This window comes from Lutjanus erythropterus, chromosome 8 (genome assembly GCF_056507025.1).
Source record: "Lutjanus erythropterus isolate fLutEry1 chromosome 8, fLutEry1.hap2, whole genome shotgun sequence".
Classification (NCBI taxonomy): domain Eukaryota; kingdom Metazoa; phylum Chordata; class Actinopteri; order Lutjaniformes; family Lutjanidae; genus Lutjanus; species Lutjanus erythropterus.
This window is the reverse complement of record NC_139324.1, coordinates 35,730,631-35,747,296: the sequence shown is the minus strand read 5'-3', so window position 1 is coordinate 35,747,296 and position 16,666 is coordinate 35,730,631. Positions and strand designations below refer to the sequence as shown.

The 16,666-nt window shown below is 38.9% G+C and overlaps 1 protein-coding gene across 4 annotated transcripts in view; it reads left to right on the top strand.

The window, feature by feature from the left end:
• The window catches only part of stxbp5l (syntaxin binding protein 5L), a 189,849-nt gene extending 176,824 nt beyond the window's left edge, over positions 1–13,025 (top strand). For 2 of the 4 annotated variants that reach the window (XM_084725401.1, XM_084725400.1), the window contains 7 exons: positions 415–516; positions 1,615–1,854; positions 6,872–7,235; positions 8,629–8,794; positions 9,829–9,940; positions 10,116–10,336; positions 11,255–13,025. In XM_084725401.1, coding sequence (XP_084581527.1) covers positions 415–516; positions 1,615–1,854; positions 6,872–7,235; positions 8,629–8,794; positions 9,829–9,940; positions 10,116–10,336; positions 11,255–11,296 — 1,247 coding nt within the window. In that variant the 3' untranslated portion in view covers positions 11,297–13,025. The remainder of the gene's footprint in view (positions 1–414; positions 517–1,614; positions 1,855–6,871; positions 7,236–8,628; positions 8,795–9,828; positions 9,941–10,115; positions 10,337–11,254) is intronic. The other 2 variants (XM_084725403.1, XM_084725402.1) reach the window with 1 other exon arrangement.
• The last annotated feature ends 3,641 nt before the right edge of the window (positions 13,026–16,666 follow it).

Genomic DNA, 16,666 nt, shown 5'->3' with positions numbered 1-16,666 from the left:
AACAGTGCTGTACGGTCACTCTTTACCAACCACAATGGACTGCATGTAGGGATGCTGGTATCAGAGTTATTCATAAGATTAGAAGTGTAGAAACCTGCTAGTCCTGCCAATAGTGTTAAGTTGAGCAGATGGTGCTGCGAAAGGTTTTAGAGAGAAGGTGATTAAGCGAATAGAGGTTGTGTGGCCACTAGAAATATAGACGAGCGGTCTCTTATTCATTCGCATTTTGTGTATATATGAAGCAATCTTTCCACACTCAGTTGCATCTTTCTCTCTTCCCTTTTCTGTCATTCTCTGGTATTGCTGTTCATCTTGTCTGTCCTGTCCGTTTTGCTGCGCGTTGTGTGTGTGTTTCTTTGGGGCATGGCGGGTTGGGGTTTGTTATATGGGGTTCATGTTGTGGGGCACGAGTAGGTTATGCATCCAGGAGGGCAATGCTTCAGCAGTTACACGGAGTCACTATGTACTCCCACGATGAGCACCACACCAGCGCCCCCTACTGCTGGAGCGAGAGAGGTAAGGGGGCTTCGGCCACAAAATCCATCAACTGCTGTCCTGATGATTATTCCACGTCCGTCCGTCAGTCAGTATGTCAGTCCGTCCTGTGGCCCTGTTCCGTCTAAAACGTGCCTAGAAGCGGTTGCTCTTGTCCTGACGTGTCCTGGCGTGTAGTAGTGGGGTGATGCCTTCTTTATAACAGTGCATAATGTATGTTTTGCAGGCAGCATTCATTTTAATATATCCCCCAAGCTCCCCATAAATAGTGGAAACATTTTCCTTAAAATTGCATACATTGAGCATCTGTCAAAATTTTATTTTTTTTTATTTATTATAATTTTATTCCTGACATGTGTTTGCCAGGCTTTGCCCCCCATCTGTATTTGCTGTTACATAAAGTCTGCACTCTGTGTAGCATTAGGCTGGGAATGCAGTACTGCACATTGCCTGACTCTGAATAATTCAGAAATGCAGCAATACAGAAATACTTTTATGAAGGAGGCTTTAAGTACACAATGGAGGACCTGAATGGGTAGCTCTCAAACATAGTTAAAGGAGTTTTTGAATTTGGTGCAACTGCCAGTGAGTGTATGTGTGTGTGTTCTCATGTGTGTCTGTCTTTAAATGTGTGTGTGAATACATGCAGTGTATCTGACTGTGGCACCAGGCTGCTGAAGTTATTTAAAACTCAGTGCGCTGTCAGTAAACACAGACAGAAGTGTGTGTGTGTGTGTGTGTGTGCGCAGGGTCTGGTGTGAAAACCTGTTTCTGTCCAGTTGTCTCTTCATAATGATCGATCACTTTGCTTCTCACATCTTTTCAGTGGCATTTTCCTATTTCTCCCAGTATTTTGCATCACACACAATCTGCAGACAAACCATATGTGACCTTTAGAATATTTTTCTTCCACACTTTTTATCACTTTTTTCTTTTTAACTGCTTCTCCTCTCACACCACCATTCTTTCTTCTTTGTTCTCCACATTGCCACAACTCCAACAACTCTACCTTTCTCTTTTCTGTTCTCTCTCTTGCTCCCCTGTCTCTTGCCATTGCTTCATGTCTCTCTCCTCTTGCATCGTTTCCTCCTGTGTCGTGCGTCTGTGTTGCCGCTACAGAGAGTCGTGAAAACTCCTTCAGCCGTTCACGCAGCTCCAGTGTGTCCAGCATTGACCGGGACACCAAAGAGGCAATCACCACACTGCAGTTTGGAGAGTCTTACGGGCGCAAGAGTGACGTTGTGCCTACCCCGTGCCTGTGGGTGGGCACCAGCTTAGGCGTGGTCCTGCTCATCCCAATGTCCATTCCCATCGACCAGGAGGAGAGGATGGAGGAACCTGTGACCATCGGCCCCAGCGGTAAGTCCCAGTGAAAATCAGTGTCCACCTAATATCCTTTTCCCAGCTGTAAATACCAGGCTCTTCTGAAGACACCCAGCTGGAAGGACTTGAGAGCAACATCAGTTACCTTTTAATTTATCAAAATCTATTCAAAAGTTGATTGGATTGAACATAGGCAATGACCCCTCAATCCGTAGACAAAGCAGGAAAAAATGCAGTTGTAAAATTGCTGTCAGCAATGACTAATCCGTTTCATTGCCATTTGGAAGGACCACAAAGTCATAGCATGTACTATATTATTCTGAATATTTAATTTAGATGCTGAGGTATAGTGTGTTTTATTGCTCTCACGTGTTACCAGTCAAGCACACAGAGCGTTTGATTTAATTGATTTACAAGCACAAAGTGCCATGAATTCAAACACCTCTGACCGTTAAAGCAGTTCATACAGGAACTTGTGGCTCTGTCATCTGAATTAGATGTCTACCTCTAGCTTTGAGTGGAAATAAATTACTAAAAAAGATTAAACAATGAAGGTGTAAAGTGTGTGCTGCACTTTGAAGATCAAATGCACTGGACTGAGGTTCAACGAGCGGTTTGCTGCCATATTTGGAAATTAATGCCAGACAAAATTAAAATGAAAGCACAAAGCGTGCAAGAGCACTGGATTCAAACCTCATTCAAAACACTTCTGGGTGAAATACTGGCAGAGATGGCAGCTGTGGCAAAAAGCGCCTGTCACTGAGGAGAGGCGCCAAAATCTTCTGAAGAATCAACCCAAAATCTCACATCAAGTGAGAGAGAACTTTTTTATAACTTTACTTTTTAACATAGAGTGATCACCTACTTTATAAGGCCAGCTATATCTAACACTGCAGTGTGCACGGTACAAGCCTGCTGCTAGAGCTGCAGCAGCAGCTGCTGAACGCTAACTGAATATGGTCTCACCTTGATAGAATGTCTCTGAAAACAACAAATGACTTGACTTTAATGAAATTAGATAGTTTATAGTATGAGGAATTGTAAAATATCACCTCCATGAGGCTGTTCAGTCAGACAGTGACAGATCACAGGTTAGAAACTTGGCATTTCATCCTCACAGCTGTGGCAAAGTTCAGGCTGTATGTACAGGTCATATTTATGTTCATTATACTGATGATTAATGTTGAAATGGCGTTCTGCCCCAGTAATGATTTATGACACACCGAAGCAGTCGGGTTTGGAGCCCACATCTCTCCTGTGATACACTGGGTTGGCCCGCTTGTTTTCCAAGGATAGAAAATGTCTATTTTTCAGGAAGAATATTCATTCTTATTCCTCACCACATCACACCATCTAACATTCTTTATCCCCCATTTAACCTTTGTCATATGCAAAATATGTAAAGAGGAGTCTAACAAATGTGGTCTGGACATTTTGTGCTGATGAAGTTGATCACCATTTTGAGACAGGTCAGCAGTGCTGGTAGGCTTAATTAAATTACAAATTGCAGTTTCATGATGAATAGTTTAACAACAGGGAAAAGGACAACATACAGTGCAGCCCCTTTATCCTTTTTTCATCAAGCACAATCAAACACGGAAAATCCGCTGTAGGGTTTTTTTTTTCTGTCATGTGGAGCATAAAACCTATTATCACAGCTTCGAAGCCACAGGTGAGAAGAAAAATTCAATAAAAAAAGGGTACACTGAATTGAAAATGCAGAACTGGTGAATAGGCTTATGGCTTGATTGTGGTGGTGAGTGAATAGTTTCAAATTGGTTCAAAACGATGGTGAGATTAAAATAATGAAGAAATTGATTTAATCTTTTTTGTTGTTCTTAATGGCTTCCCTCTAAACGTTTGGTTCATTATGTCTTCGTCTTCATTTCGCTGCTGACATGGCTGAAAGCAGTTTCAAGCCCTTCGGTAGATTAGTTAATGAGATTTTGGGGTAGATGGTGGATTTTCTGTTCAAACTATCCTGATCTATTACAACTTATGTCTCATTTTAAAAGTTTATTCCTTTATTTCTATCTGCTATGATAAAGCAGAGTATTATGGAGATCTTTTAACACAGTGACAACATTACCACAACAAGTAACCATCAAAAGACAGGTTGTAAATAAGACAAAGGCTTAAATGATCTTAAATACTTGGTATTAAAACCAAAACTGAACATACTGGAAATGGTAATAATTCCTGTTTGTGCAGGAAATTGTAGGGTGACTAAAGGGCTGTGTCCACCAATTACATTATATTACCAATTACACTGTTACATTACCAAAATATTACTCAACTACAAGTAAAACTGCTGGTGTTAAAAACTACTGAAGTGCATTCTCTCTCTCTCTGCAGGCAGTGCAGTTGTTGTTCTTTTAGAGAAAATACGCCCTCCAGTTTGATACAACAGCTTCAACAGAGATAGTTCTACATCAATGGCATTTTGTATCTGAATCATCCAACCATTATCAACTATTATCACGGCTCAGCACTGTGACCAGATGCTTCGGGTTGTTTGTCTGTCCCCTGCTTGTGAACGCAGTATCTCAAATGTCCACTTGAATTCGAGGGTGGTCAAAATCGCATGTTTTTGGCCATGACTCAAAAATTCATATGCTTATTCTGAAAACATTTCACACAAATGTCTAATAGGATGAAATTATGAAGTGATGACATTCTATATCTATAAGGTCAAAGGTCAGTTTTGCTATGACATCTTAATCTTTTGCAAAAACACTTGAAACTCTCTCAGACCTTTATACTTTTGCCAAAAAATACGCTTAATACCTTTTATTAAATTCCCTCAGAGTCTTCACTGCACTGGTTTGTGGAGCAGTACAGCCACGACACAATAATTCAAGTGATGCGAACAATTTCACAAATAATGATATAGGGTGCACTCACTGAAAACACTCTGCGTTCAGAAACATTAGCTTTCATCTCAATTCCACTTGTATCTTTGACACAAAACACCCACTGAGACATGAGAAAATGCCATATTGATGCACCCCAAGGCTTTTAAAATAAGAGCAGGTAATTTCCAGAGGAATTAAGTTCACTGTGTGAAGCAGCGTTTGAAAGCACTCCTCTCGTCTGCTCTTTCTCATAGTTTAGGACCTCTAAAACCTATTTACTACTATTTGTTGTCAATTAGAGGGAAATTTGAAGGGCATTTGTCATGCATCATCTTGCATCGATTTCCTTCTGTAGTCAATAACAAGTCGAGATTTTGCACCACCATCGTGTTTGCACTCTGACTAAACAAGACTGAGTCACTCAAACATGCATTACCAGTCTGGAAACCCTGCTGTGTGAGGACGAGGGTCTCCAACTCAGAATAAAAACATCAGTAGACCCCAAAATCCAAGCCTTTTGAAGCAGCAGTTGTTCTCTTGAGACTGGGCGTAAAACAAGCAAGCTTGTTACCGGAAGGTCACAGATTCAGTTAAAAGGAAATATTGGTGAACAGAAAAGCAAGTATTGTTGAGCTCCATGTGTGTTCTCAAAGTGCTCCTGTGGATTTCCTGTGGATGGAGCATCTTTTATGCAGTGAATTTTGTATTTGACCTGTCAGCAAACTTCAGTGTATGTGTAAATAATGGATTACTCAGTAGCCAGCAGTAGATTACAGTAGGGCTGCAGTCAACCAAAGAAAATCTTGGCTGAAATTCTATCTACTCTTCAACTGATCGATTGGTCGATGGGGAAAAAGAAAGCAAATTATCCCTGGATCAGGGGAGTTCATTTTATCTTGAGCCACATCAACACTATGGTTGCTCTCAAAGGGCTGGTTGTAAAGGTAAGACTATATAAATGTATGTACTTAAATAACACAATTGCCTCTGCATTTGATTATTGATTTTAGTAATACCCAGCCCTGAAAGTGAGCGTCGGGGAAAAATATTGGCAAGCAGACATTCAAATATACAACTAATACACAATTTATTTGAAAAGTGAAATATACAAAGCAGTATAAGTAATTAAGTAACACAAAGGAATGTTTCAGTTTGGGTAACTGACAAGCAAGGTTTCAAGTCCAAAAAGCAAATTTGTTTAAAAATAAAATGATGGCATTTTGCTACTCTGCAACTATTAATGTTACATTACAGTACGCTGCAGCTACTTAGCTAGAGAGCCACTGTTGGAAATGGTTATATGGTACTGAGACAGTATCTCATGCATCTAGCAGCAAGACATCCTCAGTATGCAGATAATAAAAATCAGGATGCATTCTGGGACCTGTAGCTCCTGGACACTGCATTTCTGTAATGCAACATAGAGTTGTATAGCACGGGTACCCTGGTGGCTCAATTGATGCGGCCCATGTGCGGGGCGACCATGGGTTCGGCTCTGTGTGTGTCATCCTCGCGCTCTCCCTTCCCCGTTTCCTGTCCTCACTTCTGCCGTCCTATCCATTAGAGATATAAAAGGCCAAAAAGCATTTTTTTAAACAAAAAAAAAAGGTGCTGGGCTTGATCCGGCCTTGAATATGACACATGCTCTAGATTAAAGCTATAACAAGGAGTTTTAAAGTGGTTGTAAAAAAAAAATCAATTTATTACTGATGCCTCTAAATGACCTACTTAAGTTAAAGAGACCATCTGCTAGAAGAGGTTATTATTAATGCCTGCCACCAGATCGGATTCTCCAAGAAATCAGAAGAAAAGAGCCTGTGAAAGTTTTCCCAGTAAAAGTTTAAGTAAGTAGTGTGCTAGCCAATTAAAAAGGACTACATTTTTCTTTATGAATATAAATATATGAATCTTTGTGATTTCTTTATAATATCAAGCATTCTCAGTATCACTTAGCTTCACATGCAATGTTCAATTAATCTGATCTTAAAAAAAGAAACAATACAAAAGGACCGAAGGCAACAAGAGAGACTCTTATTCCCATGTGTTTTACGCTTCAAAGGTTTGTTTGACCAAAAGCTGAATTTTGGCGTTTGCAGTAGAGATCAACATGCAAATGTTTTGATATCTTTTCATTTCCACTATGTCTTTCTTGCATTTAGTATTCTTGGCTCATCCCTCTTCCCTTTGTTGACTCCCAGGAGCGATACTGATGCTGAAGGGCTCAGTGTTGCGCTTTGGCTTCTTGGACTGCATGGGAGCGCTCATTCAGAGCCCCTATGAGGTTTGGCGGGACCCCAATGCCCCTGAGGACCCCGACAGACCGCGGAAGCGCAAGCTGGTCCACTTTTCCCCGTCATCCTCTCAGGACACCTGCGGAGAGGGACATCTGGCCGTGGTGTGCTCTGAGAGGCAGGCCAAAGTATTCTTGATGCCCTCGCAGTCTTGCCTCTTTGTCCACAACATCACTGAGTCATCCTTTGTACTGCGAGCCGATGTCGTATCTGTGTGCAACAGCGTGTGCCTGGCCTGCTTCTGTGCTAACGGACACGTCATGACACTCAGGTATAACCTCGAACAAGTGTGTTTCTTTGTTTTGTCTTGTGCGGCTTTACACCAAACGACTTCTGAAGCAGTTTCACTGTCTCAGACAAATTTCCAGTGTTGGTATAAAATCACAGGAGTCCTGCAAGAGTTGAGGTTCGCTCCCAACATCAGGATCGTTTGGTGTGTGGTAGTCTTAAAACTCAGTCTGAGCTGTCTTAAGTCGTAACGTTCCAGTAAAATCAAACATGGTTTAAATTATCATTAATCTTCAATGATAAACATTCTCAACAACCAAAACATGCGCTCTCGTTTTGTAAATCGTAACAATGCAAGATCCCCAGTCTCTACAAAATCTTCTGTCAGTCTGTGACTTATCATGCATCGTCTTTAGATTCAAGACACTGTCAGACTTTTAGAAGTCTTTTCAAAATCTTTTAGTGAATGTTAGGAACTATCAGATGTTGTGTAAAATATGTGCACACACTTACACAGATATTTTCACCTGAAATTATCATGATATCCTGTATTATCATTGTGATGTATTATTTCTGTTGTTAAAGCTTCCCAGTAGTGTTTCTTATGTATTCATATCTAAACATTCAAATTTTAGTCAAAGTTTGAATTACATAACCTGACGTAAGTGTCTGTATGATGACGTTATAAAACCCGGAAGGTTGAGGGAGGAGAGGGAAGAGCATCAGCGCTGTAACCTCTGTCACTGCCAACGACAAAGTGTGAGTTCCCATTTGAAAAACCCAGAAAAGAGTGCAGATGTAGTCTGTCTTTAATGGTATAATAATTGATATCACAGCTGTGGCCTTGACAATTAATTCGACTTAGCTGAGTGCAATACACAATGCTTCATGTTTAGAGTGTCTGATGCATTAAATAAAGTGCTTTCTATTCACAGGTGAACTGGGAATAGAGTGATTAAATGTTTGATATTTAATTTGAGCACACTGTGACTAACTGGTCTCTGTTTGTCAAATACACCTCTGACTACAGGCAAGAATGTTTTCAATGCAGAAAAAATCTACACGTGTCATTTAATTATATTGTCTATGTAGAAATAAGTCCTTTATGCTTTATTGGATGCTAATTAGTGGCACATTTGTCCTGTTGTATGTCTTACAGGATAGACTGGAATACAACTTGATTTCATGCGGTTTGTGCATTTTAAGAAAGTTTTATTTAAAGTTATATGTTACATTGTACAATTAAATGCAATTTTCTACTTTGTTACCTGTTAAGATGGACAAAAAATTGTGATAAACAAGCCTGAGATAAGTTTATATAACGTAATTTCCCCAATCTGGCTCTGATGTGTGGTTTACTTTGCAGGGTACAGAGTTTATTGTACAGAAGTTCCTGGAGTCTAACATGTATTTTATTCTCCTCGCTCTGCTCACAGTTTGCCCAGTCTAAGACCGCTGATGGATATCAATTACCTGCCTCTGACAGACATGCGCATTGCACGAACCTTTTGCTTCACCAACGGGGGGCAGGCACTTTATCTCAGCTCCCCGACAGAGATCCAGAGAATTACGTACAGCCAGGAGATGTGTGACAACCTGCAGGTCTGCACTGCCACTTGTGTGTGTGTGTGTGCTGTCTCTCTGTCTATCTATCCGTCTACCTGTCTAATATGTATCTTACCTGTATGTAACTGTTTATGTGATATGCAATGTTTTATGAAAGGTCATGCATATATGAACGCATTAAGACAGTTATAATTTTGATTGACTGATCACTTTATTCTTACAGTTTTTCTCAATCACTTTAAACTGAAACTGTGGTTCTTACAAATATTTCATGGTGTATCAAATCTACATATATTGCATGTCTGCAAAAGGTAGCAACTGACCCGGAACATTTCATCCATATTTTGAAACTGAGTCATTGTGTCAGTAAATTGGCCAAAACCACCAAAATAAAAAGTTATTTTATCATCATGTGAGCTGTATTGTTCAGTGTTTAGATGTTTCTGAATCAGTTAGTCGTTTCATCCATAAAATGTCAGAAGATGGTGAAAAATATTGATCATTGTTTTCCATGACTCTTTTGTTTTGCCCACAACCCAGAGATACTTAGTTTACTGTCATAGAGGAGTAAAGAAAACAGAAAATATTAAAATTTTAGAAGCTGAGATCAGATAATATGGACAGTTTTTATTAAAAATATCTCAAAGCGATCATTTTAATAGTCATTTAATAATTAATCATTGCAGCTTTCAACAGTAGATAAACATTACAAAAAATAATTCTCATTAAAGAATTGAGCCAAAGCAAATGAGAAATACCACCACTACACTCTAACAGACGTCAGCGGAGCTTGTAACATGATGCAACCACAGTGCCACCTACAGGAAACAGAAGTTACTCAGATTATGGTCTGGCTTTTCACTGTCATTGAGGAAAAGTCATCAGTGAATGCAGACAAGTCGACTTACGACTACAGAAAGTGAAGAAAACTTGTACTCCACCCCAACGCAGAGATGACCACTGTATGATAAACAAATATCTGCAATAAATCTCTGGAGCAGAATTGGAAAGAAATCTTATGGAAAAACTGTATTGATTGTTAAAAATCTTTTTATTTTCATTGATTTCAGGAGATGCTGGGGGAGCTGTTTACACCAATAGAAACACCAGAAGCCCAGAACAGAGGCTTTCTGAAGGGCTTCTTTGGAGGAAATGCCAATACCTTCGACAGAGAGGAGCTCTGTGTGTTTTTTATTTATCTTTCTTTTTCTATATATGAAATGTTTAATTCTAATGTGTTCAAATCCACCTAAAATTTCACTTATAATTAAAGTATCATAGCCATAATATTAATCTACCTTTATTTCAATGCCTCCAGTCATTTTCTCTTGTCTTTTTACCTGATGTTGTCGAACAGTTGGTGAGGCAGCAGCTGGGAAGGCCTCTCGGAGTCTGGCCCAGCACATCCCGGGGCAGGCGGGGCTGGAGGGCATGAAGGTGGCAGCTAGCGGAGCGGTGGGTGAGCTGGCGCGGGCTCGCATCGCTCTGGATGAGAGAGGCCAAAGGCTGGGGGAGCTGGAGGAACGAACCGCCCTCATGATGACCAGTGCAGAAACCTTCTCCAAACACGCTCATGAGGTAAAATCAAGATTATTAATAATTAAAATGTTTAGTTGCCACTAAGTTTATGATAAAAAAAAGAATAATTTCCATCAGTCCATCATAATCTTAGTAAAAAAAAATGTGTTTATTGTTTTTTTTGGTCATGTTAGCCTTTTTAATCAGTGTATTAACATCAGTAGATGCCAGTCGGTACGTCACCAGTTTGGAGAAGCAGAGACGAGCACCAGCATGGAAGCTACATGATGAACTTCTGTGGACAGGATCAGCAACAAAACTTATTTTATCCATTTGAAAAGGCTCACCTAAAAAAATCTGTATCAGTTTAAGTGTATACTATATTTTAATATTTTTACTTTCCTGTCAGAAAAGGCTGTCCGACAGCAAGATAAAGTGGTGAAAATAAATCTAAATGACAATATATAATATGTAATATTAAATATAGCGTACACTAAATAACCTTTTGCTGCTGACCCTGTTCACAGCAGGACATTGCTTAGCTTCAGTGTTGGTTTTCCTCTGCTTCTACAAACTGGGGGCGTGTCGACCGACATCTACTGTAGGTGAAACAGTGACTACTGATAAGTACCTCACACAGCCCTTCTTAAAATAATCCAAACTACCCCTTTAAGTTATATTCTGGCTATATAAATATAAATGAAATACCACAGTAATTATGTGAAAAAGAAAACAAGCTCCATTGTTTTCACCTCATTCCTTTGACTTCTTTTTCATAACAAGATAAACAGACTTTGACATCATGTATTTGTGCCATTGATAAATCTCCATCATGATGTCCGTTATTAACTCTAAAAATATCATGATTAAAATGCCACATACAGCAGCAAAGAAGCAAATGTTTAAAAGACATTGGCTCCATACAGGAAATGACAGCTTGTTGTTCAACAGTATGTGATTTTTTTTTTCTCTCCACAGTTGATGTTAAAGTGTAAAGACAAGAAGTGGTATCAGTTCTAATGGCAGGACAGAGGGCGGAGGCTGCCCTTGGACTACGGGGAACTTCATGCCGGGACTTTCACTCTATAAATGAGAGCAATTAAAGGAGAGACTCAAGAGTGACTTTGTCTTTACGGCTTCTGGACTGGCTCTATGTACGGCACTGTCACGTTGTTGAAGGACGAGGACAGGCTAGCTCCTTGTCGAGACGTGGTGATGAGGAGAGACAGAGGGTGGCGGCGTTTGATGGACTGAAGATGGAACTGGAAATATCCAACAAGTCTGTCTGTGTGTGCGTGTTTGTCCGTGTGCCTGAGTGTGTGTGTGTGTGTGTGTGTGTGTGTGTGTGTGTGTGTGTGTGTGTGTGTGTGTGTGTGTGGTTGGGTTTTCTGGATCTCACTGTGTAGATACTCAAAAAGTTAAGAAACCAACAAGAAATGCATGAAACAAAACTGGATGACTATTAAAAATATCCAACTGCCATATTAAAAAGCAGCATGCTACTTTAACAGGAGATACAAAAATAAAAAAAAGTTTTATTTAATGATGTAAGCCAACTACAGAGACTATGAAATACTTTATATTTTTTGAAATATTGACAAAAAACTATATATAAAAAGGGAAATGTATACCTGCATTGCTATTAAGCCAAAACTTGTGTTCCTTTCCCTTTTTTTGTTTTTATTTTTGTTTCTTTTACATTTTTTTTTTCTTAGTCTCAGCAAATATTACTTGCCACAATATAGATACGTAGTTAGCTTTCTCAACACACACTTAGAAAAATGCTAAAACTGTATTCTTTCCAATTACTCTGGGCTGCACAGTGCAAACACAAATCAGAAGTATTTACACGTACCTCTGCACAGTCTAATCACACTGATTTAATTTCACTTTTCGGCTGCTGCTACCTACAAAAGCATTAAATGACGATGAGGAATATCTCACTCCCCAACTACAGGTGTATGAAAACAGAGAGCAGACTGGTGTGAGACGAATGCAAAGGCTGAAGGAACTCTGGACACTCCGGTGTGTTTATATCTATAGTGTGAACCTATATAATATTCACGTGCCATAAAAAACAAGGTGAGTGAATCCACTCGCTGTAAACTAACTAACAAAGAGCTAATATGTGGTAGTCATCATTTGTGTCCTGTTTGATGAGAACAGATGAGACGTGGTACTCAGAGTTGGCCAGTCGCCATGTTGACACGGCGGCCATTTTCCTCTGATGTCACACTCAAGGTAGAAAACTCAAATGTTTCATTGCTGTGTTCCAAATTGCGGTTCATGTAAACCTAGATAATCTGACAGATTGTTGTAATTTCATCACTTCCTGACTGATCGTCAACTGAAAAGACAATGGATAGTGAAAATCAGACCATATTTCAAGCTGAAAGAACATATTTGATATCATTCTGCCCTTCCTAGCTAATAGTACTGTTTGATAGTGTAACATGAATGGATGAGAAGGACTAAATTAACTCTGAAATATCAACACACATCTTGGATACCTTTATTTAATTTTAAGCCTGGAAGTAAAATGCGCTGGATGTAATCAAGCTGGTAGTGTAAGCTAACGTTAACGTTAAATGTCCTGCTGTCTCTTAAGTGAAATTTCGCTCACTGGAAAACAAATTTCTGTGTAGTACTTATACAGATTACATCCAACCACTTGCACCAGAATAGGTGGGATAACCACACTTTTTGTCACCCCCACTTTCAGGGGATGTGGTAATGTCTATCCAGACAGCCTGTCCAACAGCGCCTGCACATCCCAACAGCAAGACGCCGTGTCATGTAGTGATGATCTGAGTTCGAGAAATGGTCTGTACACAAATCCTTCATAGTATAATTTATTCCTCTGCACGCTGAGAGTCAGTCAGCAGCTCTTCAGCACAACATACTGATAACCCTGTTTGAGCTTAATGCTACAAACCTGAACAAGAGACAGCAATACAGTTAGTGCCACGTTACAAGATTTCAGTGCATTTTACCTCCAGGCTTAAATAAATGTGTCCAAGATGTGCGTTGGTATTTCAGGATTAATTTACACCTTTCCTTTTATATCGTATAACACTATGAAACAGCACTAGTATTAGCGCTGGTCTCACAGTAACTAATAGGTTATCAAATATGTTGTGTTAGCTTGAAATATGGCCCAATGTTCCTCCAGATTTTCAACATCAATTGTCTTTTCAGTTGCTGATCAATCAGGAAGCAGTGAAAGGATAATGATTTGTTAGATTCCCAACATTAATTCGACTTGCAACCTGGAACAGAACGGTACAACGTTTGAGCGTCTCACCCTGAACGTGACATCAGAGAATGGCCACTGTGCGATTATGGTGGACAGAGGGCATTTAAAGTCAAATAAGTCAGTTTTCTTTATGAAAAAAATAAAACTATATATGGGGGTGTTTTTTTAGTTATGTTTTTGTTTCTTGCTGGTTCACCATTTGAGTCTTTAGCTGCCTTTGTCAGAGTTTAGTGAGCCATTAGGTCGTGTGTGCGTGCGTGTGTGTGTGAAAGAGAGAAAGAGTGCCACAAATGTTAAATAAGCGGACTCTTTCTCTACCAAAGCAATCAAAAATGAATGACACACTCCCATCTCTCTCCACCTCAGTCTTTTAAAGGTTATTTAAGCGTTTTCACCTGAGCGGTCCTCTTTTCATGATCACAAACCGTAATTCAGATGATTGTCACCATCTTTGTGAGTACGAGGAGGAGAGTTGGAATCATTCAATCCCTACCAACAGATGGTTCAAGAGTATTTTTTTCAGTGATGTTCAGATGTGAGTCAGTGAAGAAACTCTGTACATGTGTAAAACATTTGCAACGATTTCAGCTGAAGGCAAATTGTTATTTTTTTCTGTTGAATATTGTTATTGATGACTATGATATCCTCTTGTCGCAGTCCTATATTTGATGGTGACGGCCTCTCAACTGAAGGCTCTTGTACGTATGTTTAAAAACAACAAATGTTTCATGATACATGGTCGTGTATCATATTGTGATTGTGTTGTACATGTCAACGGGCAAACAGCATTAACTGAGGAGGATATTTTGTACTTGTGTATTCGTCTGTACTTTGAATTGATCTGAAAAACCAAACAGAGGATTATTGATATCCATCTCGCACACATCGGGCCTTTATGCACACGAGCATTAACACGTACGAAGCGTTGCGCCTTGATCATGTTGACATCACTCCCACAGAAAATATGCACAGCGACAAATACACTCAAATCTTAAAGCTACTACAAGGAGTTTTTAACTGGTTATGAAACAGGCACAATTTATTAATGATGCCTCTACATGATCTACATACGTTAACAAGACTATCTGCAAAAATAGCATCTGTTTCTTCACAGTTATTCTTAATACCTGCAACCAGGTCGGATTCTCCTTGAAATCAGATGAAACAAATGTATTTGCATTTTCCCACTGAGTTGGACATTAGCCAGTTAAAAAGAAACAAGGTGGGATGTAACTAAGTACAAATACTTCATTTCTGTGCTTGAGTGGGGTTTTCTGGTATCTGTGCTTTAGTTGAGTATTTATTTTTCTGACAACTTTTTACTTTTTCTCTCTACATTTTAACACAAATATGTATCTAATAAGCTTTATACTCTTTACATTTTCAAAACAGACTTGTTACTTTAATTTTAGTGCATTTAAGTGGAATTATTGATTATTTTTATTCAACCTACTGGGACAAGAAGACAGAAAAGACAATTCTTTGATATATCTAACAGTGCATATCAGGCATAATAGACAATGACACGAAAACCTTGAAAAAGACTTAACAAGATAAAAATGACGTTAAAGACATAACCAGGCAAAAAAAAACAAAAAGATGTAAAAGACATAACAAGAAAAAACAACACAAGATGAAAATGTAAAAGATAAAACAAACAAAAGAGACTCAAGCCTGGAGAAAAGGCGAGCTTCAGTTAGCTTTGCTCAGAAACAGCTGGTAGAAATGTCCTTCAGAGTACAACTTTATAGTTTTATACTTTCATTACATTTCAGTTGAATCAGTACTTCTACTTTTAAGTCTTTTTTTTTTTTACATATGTATTTGTACTTCTACTTGAGTAAAGAATGCATGAACTTTTGCAACCTCTGCAGAGAGAACACTACAGCTTGTGTCCACTTTGAGCTCCAGAGTCAACAAAATCTAACAGTTCCTTGTAGTAGCTTTAAAATAAAAAAAAAAACAGACACAGGTCAGTCTATCTGCATTGCGAGTAATTTCTGCTGCTGAGGCATTCTTCAGGCATAAAAGGCATTCAGACCCATTTGTTTCCACCTGAAATCTGGACGCAGTGCCACATTGATTTCAGGAATTACACATGATTTGATCCAATGAGGTGTCTTAAACATGTCATAACGTATAAAATGAATTTCTCTCCTATCTCTGTACCGTCAATGAGATTTGTGTTCAGTGCAGTTCTTTCAATGGCAGAGAAAACAAAAAAACAAAAAACAAAACCAAAAGAAAATTAAAAAAAAAAAAAAATCTGACTTCTACTGACAGGGTGTTTTGTTAGTATGTTTTTGGTTAGTATGTTTTTGGTTTGTATGTTTTTGGTTTTTATATTAACTGTACAGTTCAATCTTGGGAGAAAGGTGAAACAAAAAGAAAAAACGATAAAAGATAAAGACATTCTTGGGATATTTTTCTCTGTATATGTTGTACCTGTTACTGCTGGTACTGTATCTGGTATTCTGGCTCTGTCTAAATCACTGGAACTCTGTAGTTCTTCACACTGTAGTATCCTGAAAAAGCATTTCTCTGGTTTTCTCAATGATGGCAGCAAAGTTTGTCTTATTTAAATGGATTCTACCACTTTTTGTTCTTATTGATATTATACTAGTGTAATAGAAATTACTTGAGAAAAAAAAAAAGAACTGAAAATATGTTGATGCAAAAGCAAACTGAAATAAACATTGATTGATGTACACAGTTGAGAGCTCTGTTTCACTGGCCCAGAATCAGAATCAGCTGCTGTTGTTTGGCTGGTTTGAAGTGCAGCGCGGCGTTTCCTGCTGAATTACAGACGAGCATTTGGAGAGACGATAATTAAGGTTCCATGTCCACGAGTCTTTCCACTGAGCCAACATGCACAAAAGCAGCACCCTGACTGTTTGACCTGAAGGGAACGGGATCTTAATTAATATCATTAGTAACATCTGCGTTTACACATCTATTTCAAATGTCGTGAAAAAGATCTGTTTATTAATTTTACCCTTCAAATGTCACGTACCTGTTTCATCACTGGGAGAATCATGAAGTCAGCAAACTATCTCACTAGAATAATTTATAAGAAATATACCATGATGGTTATTCTGTTTGTCCTACATTTATATTATCACAATTCTATAAAT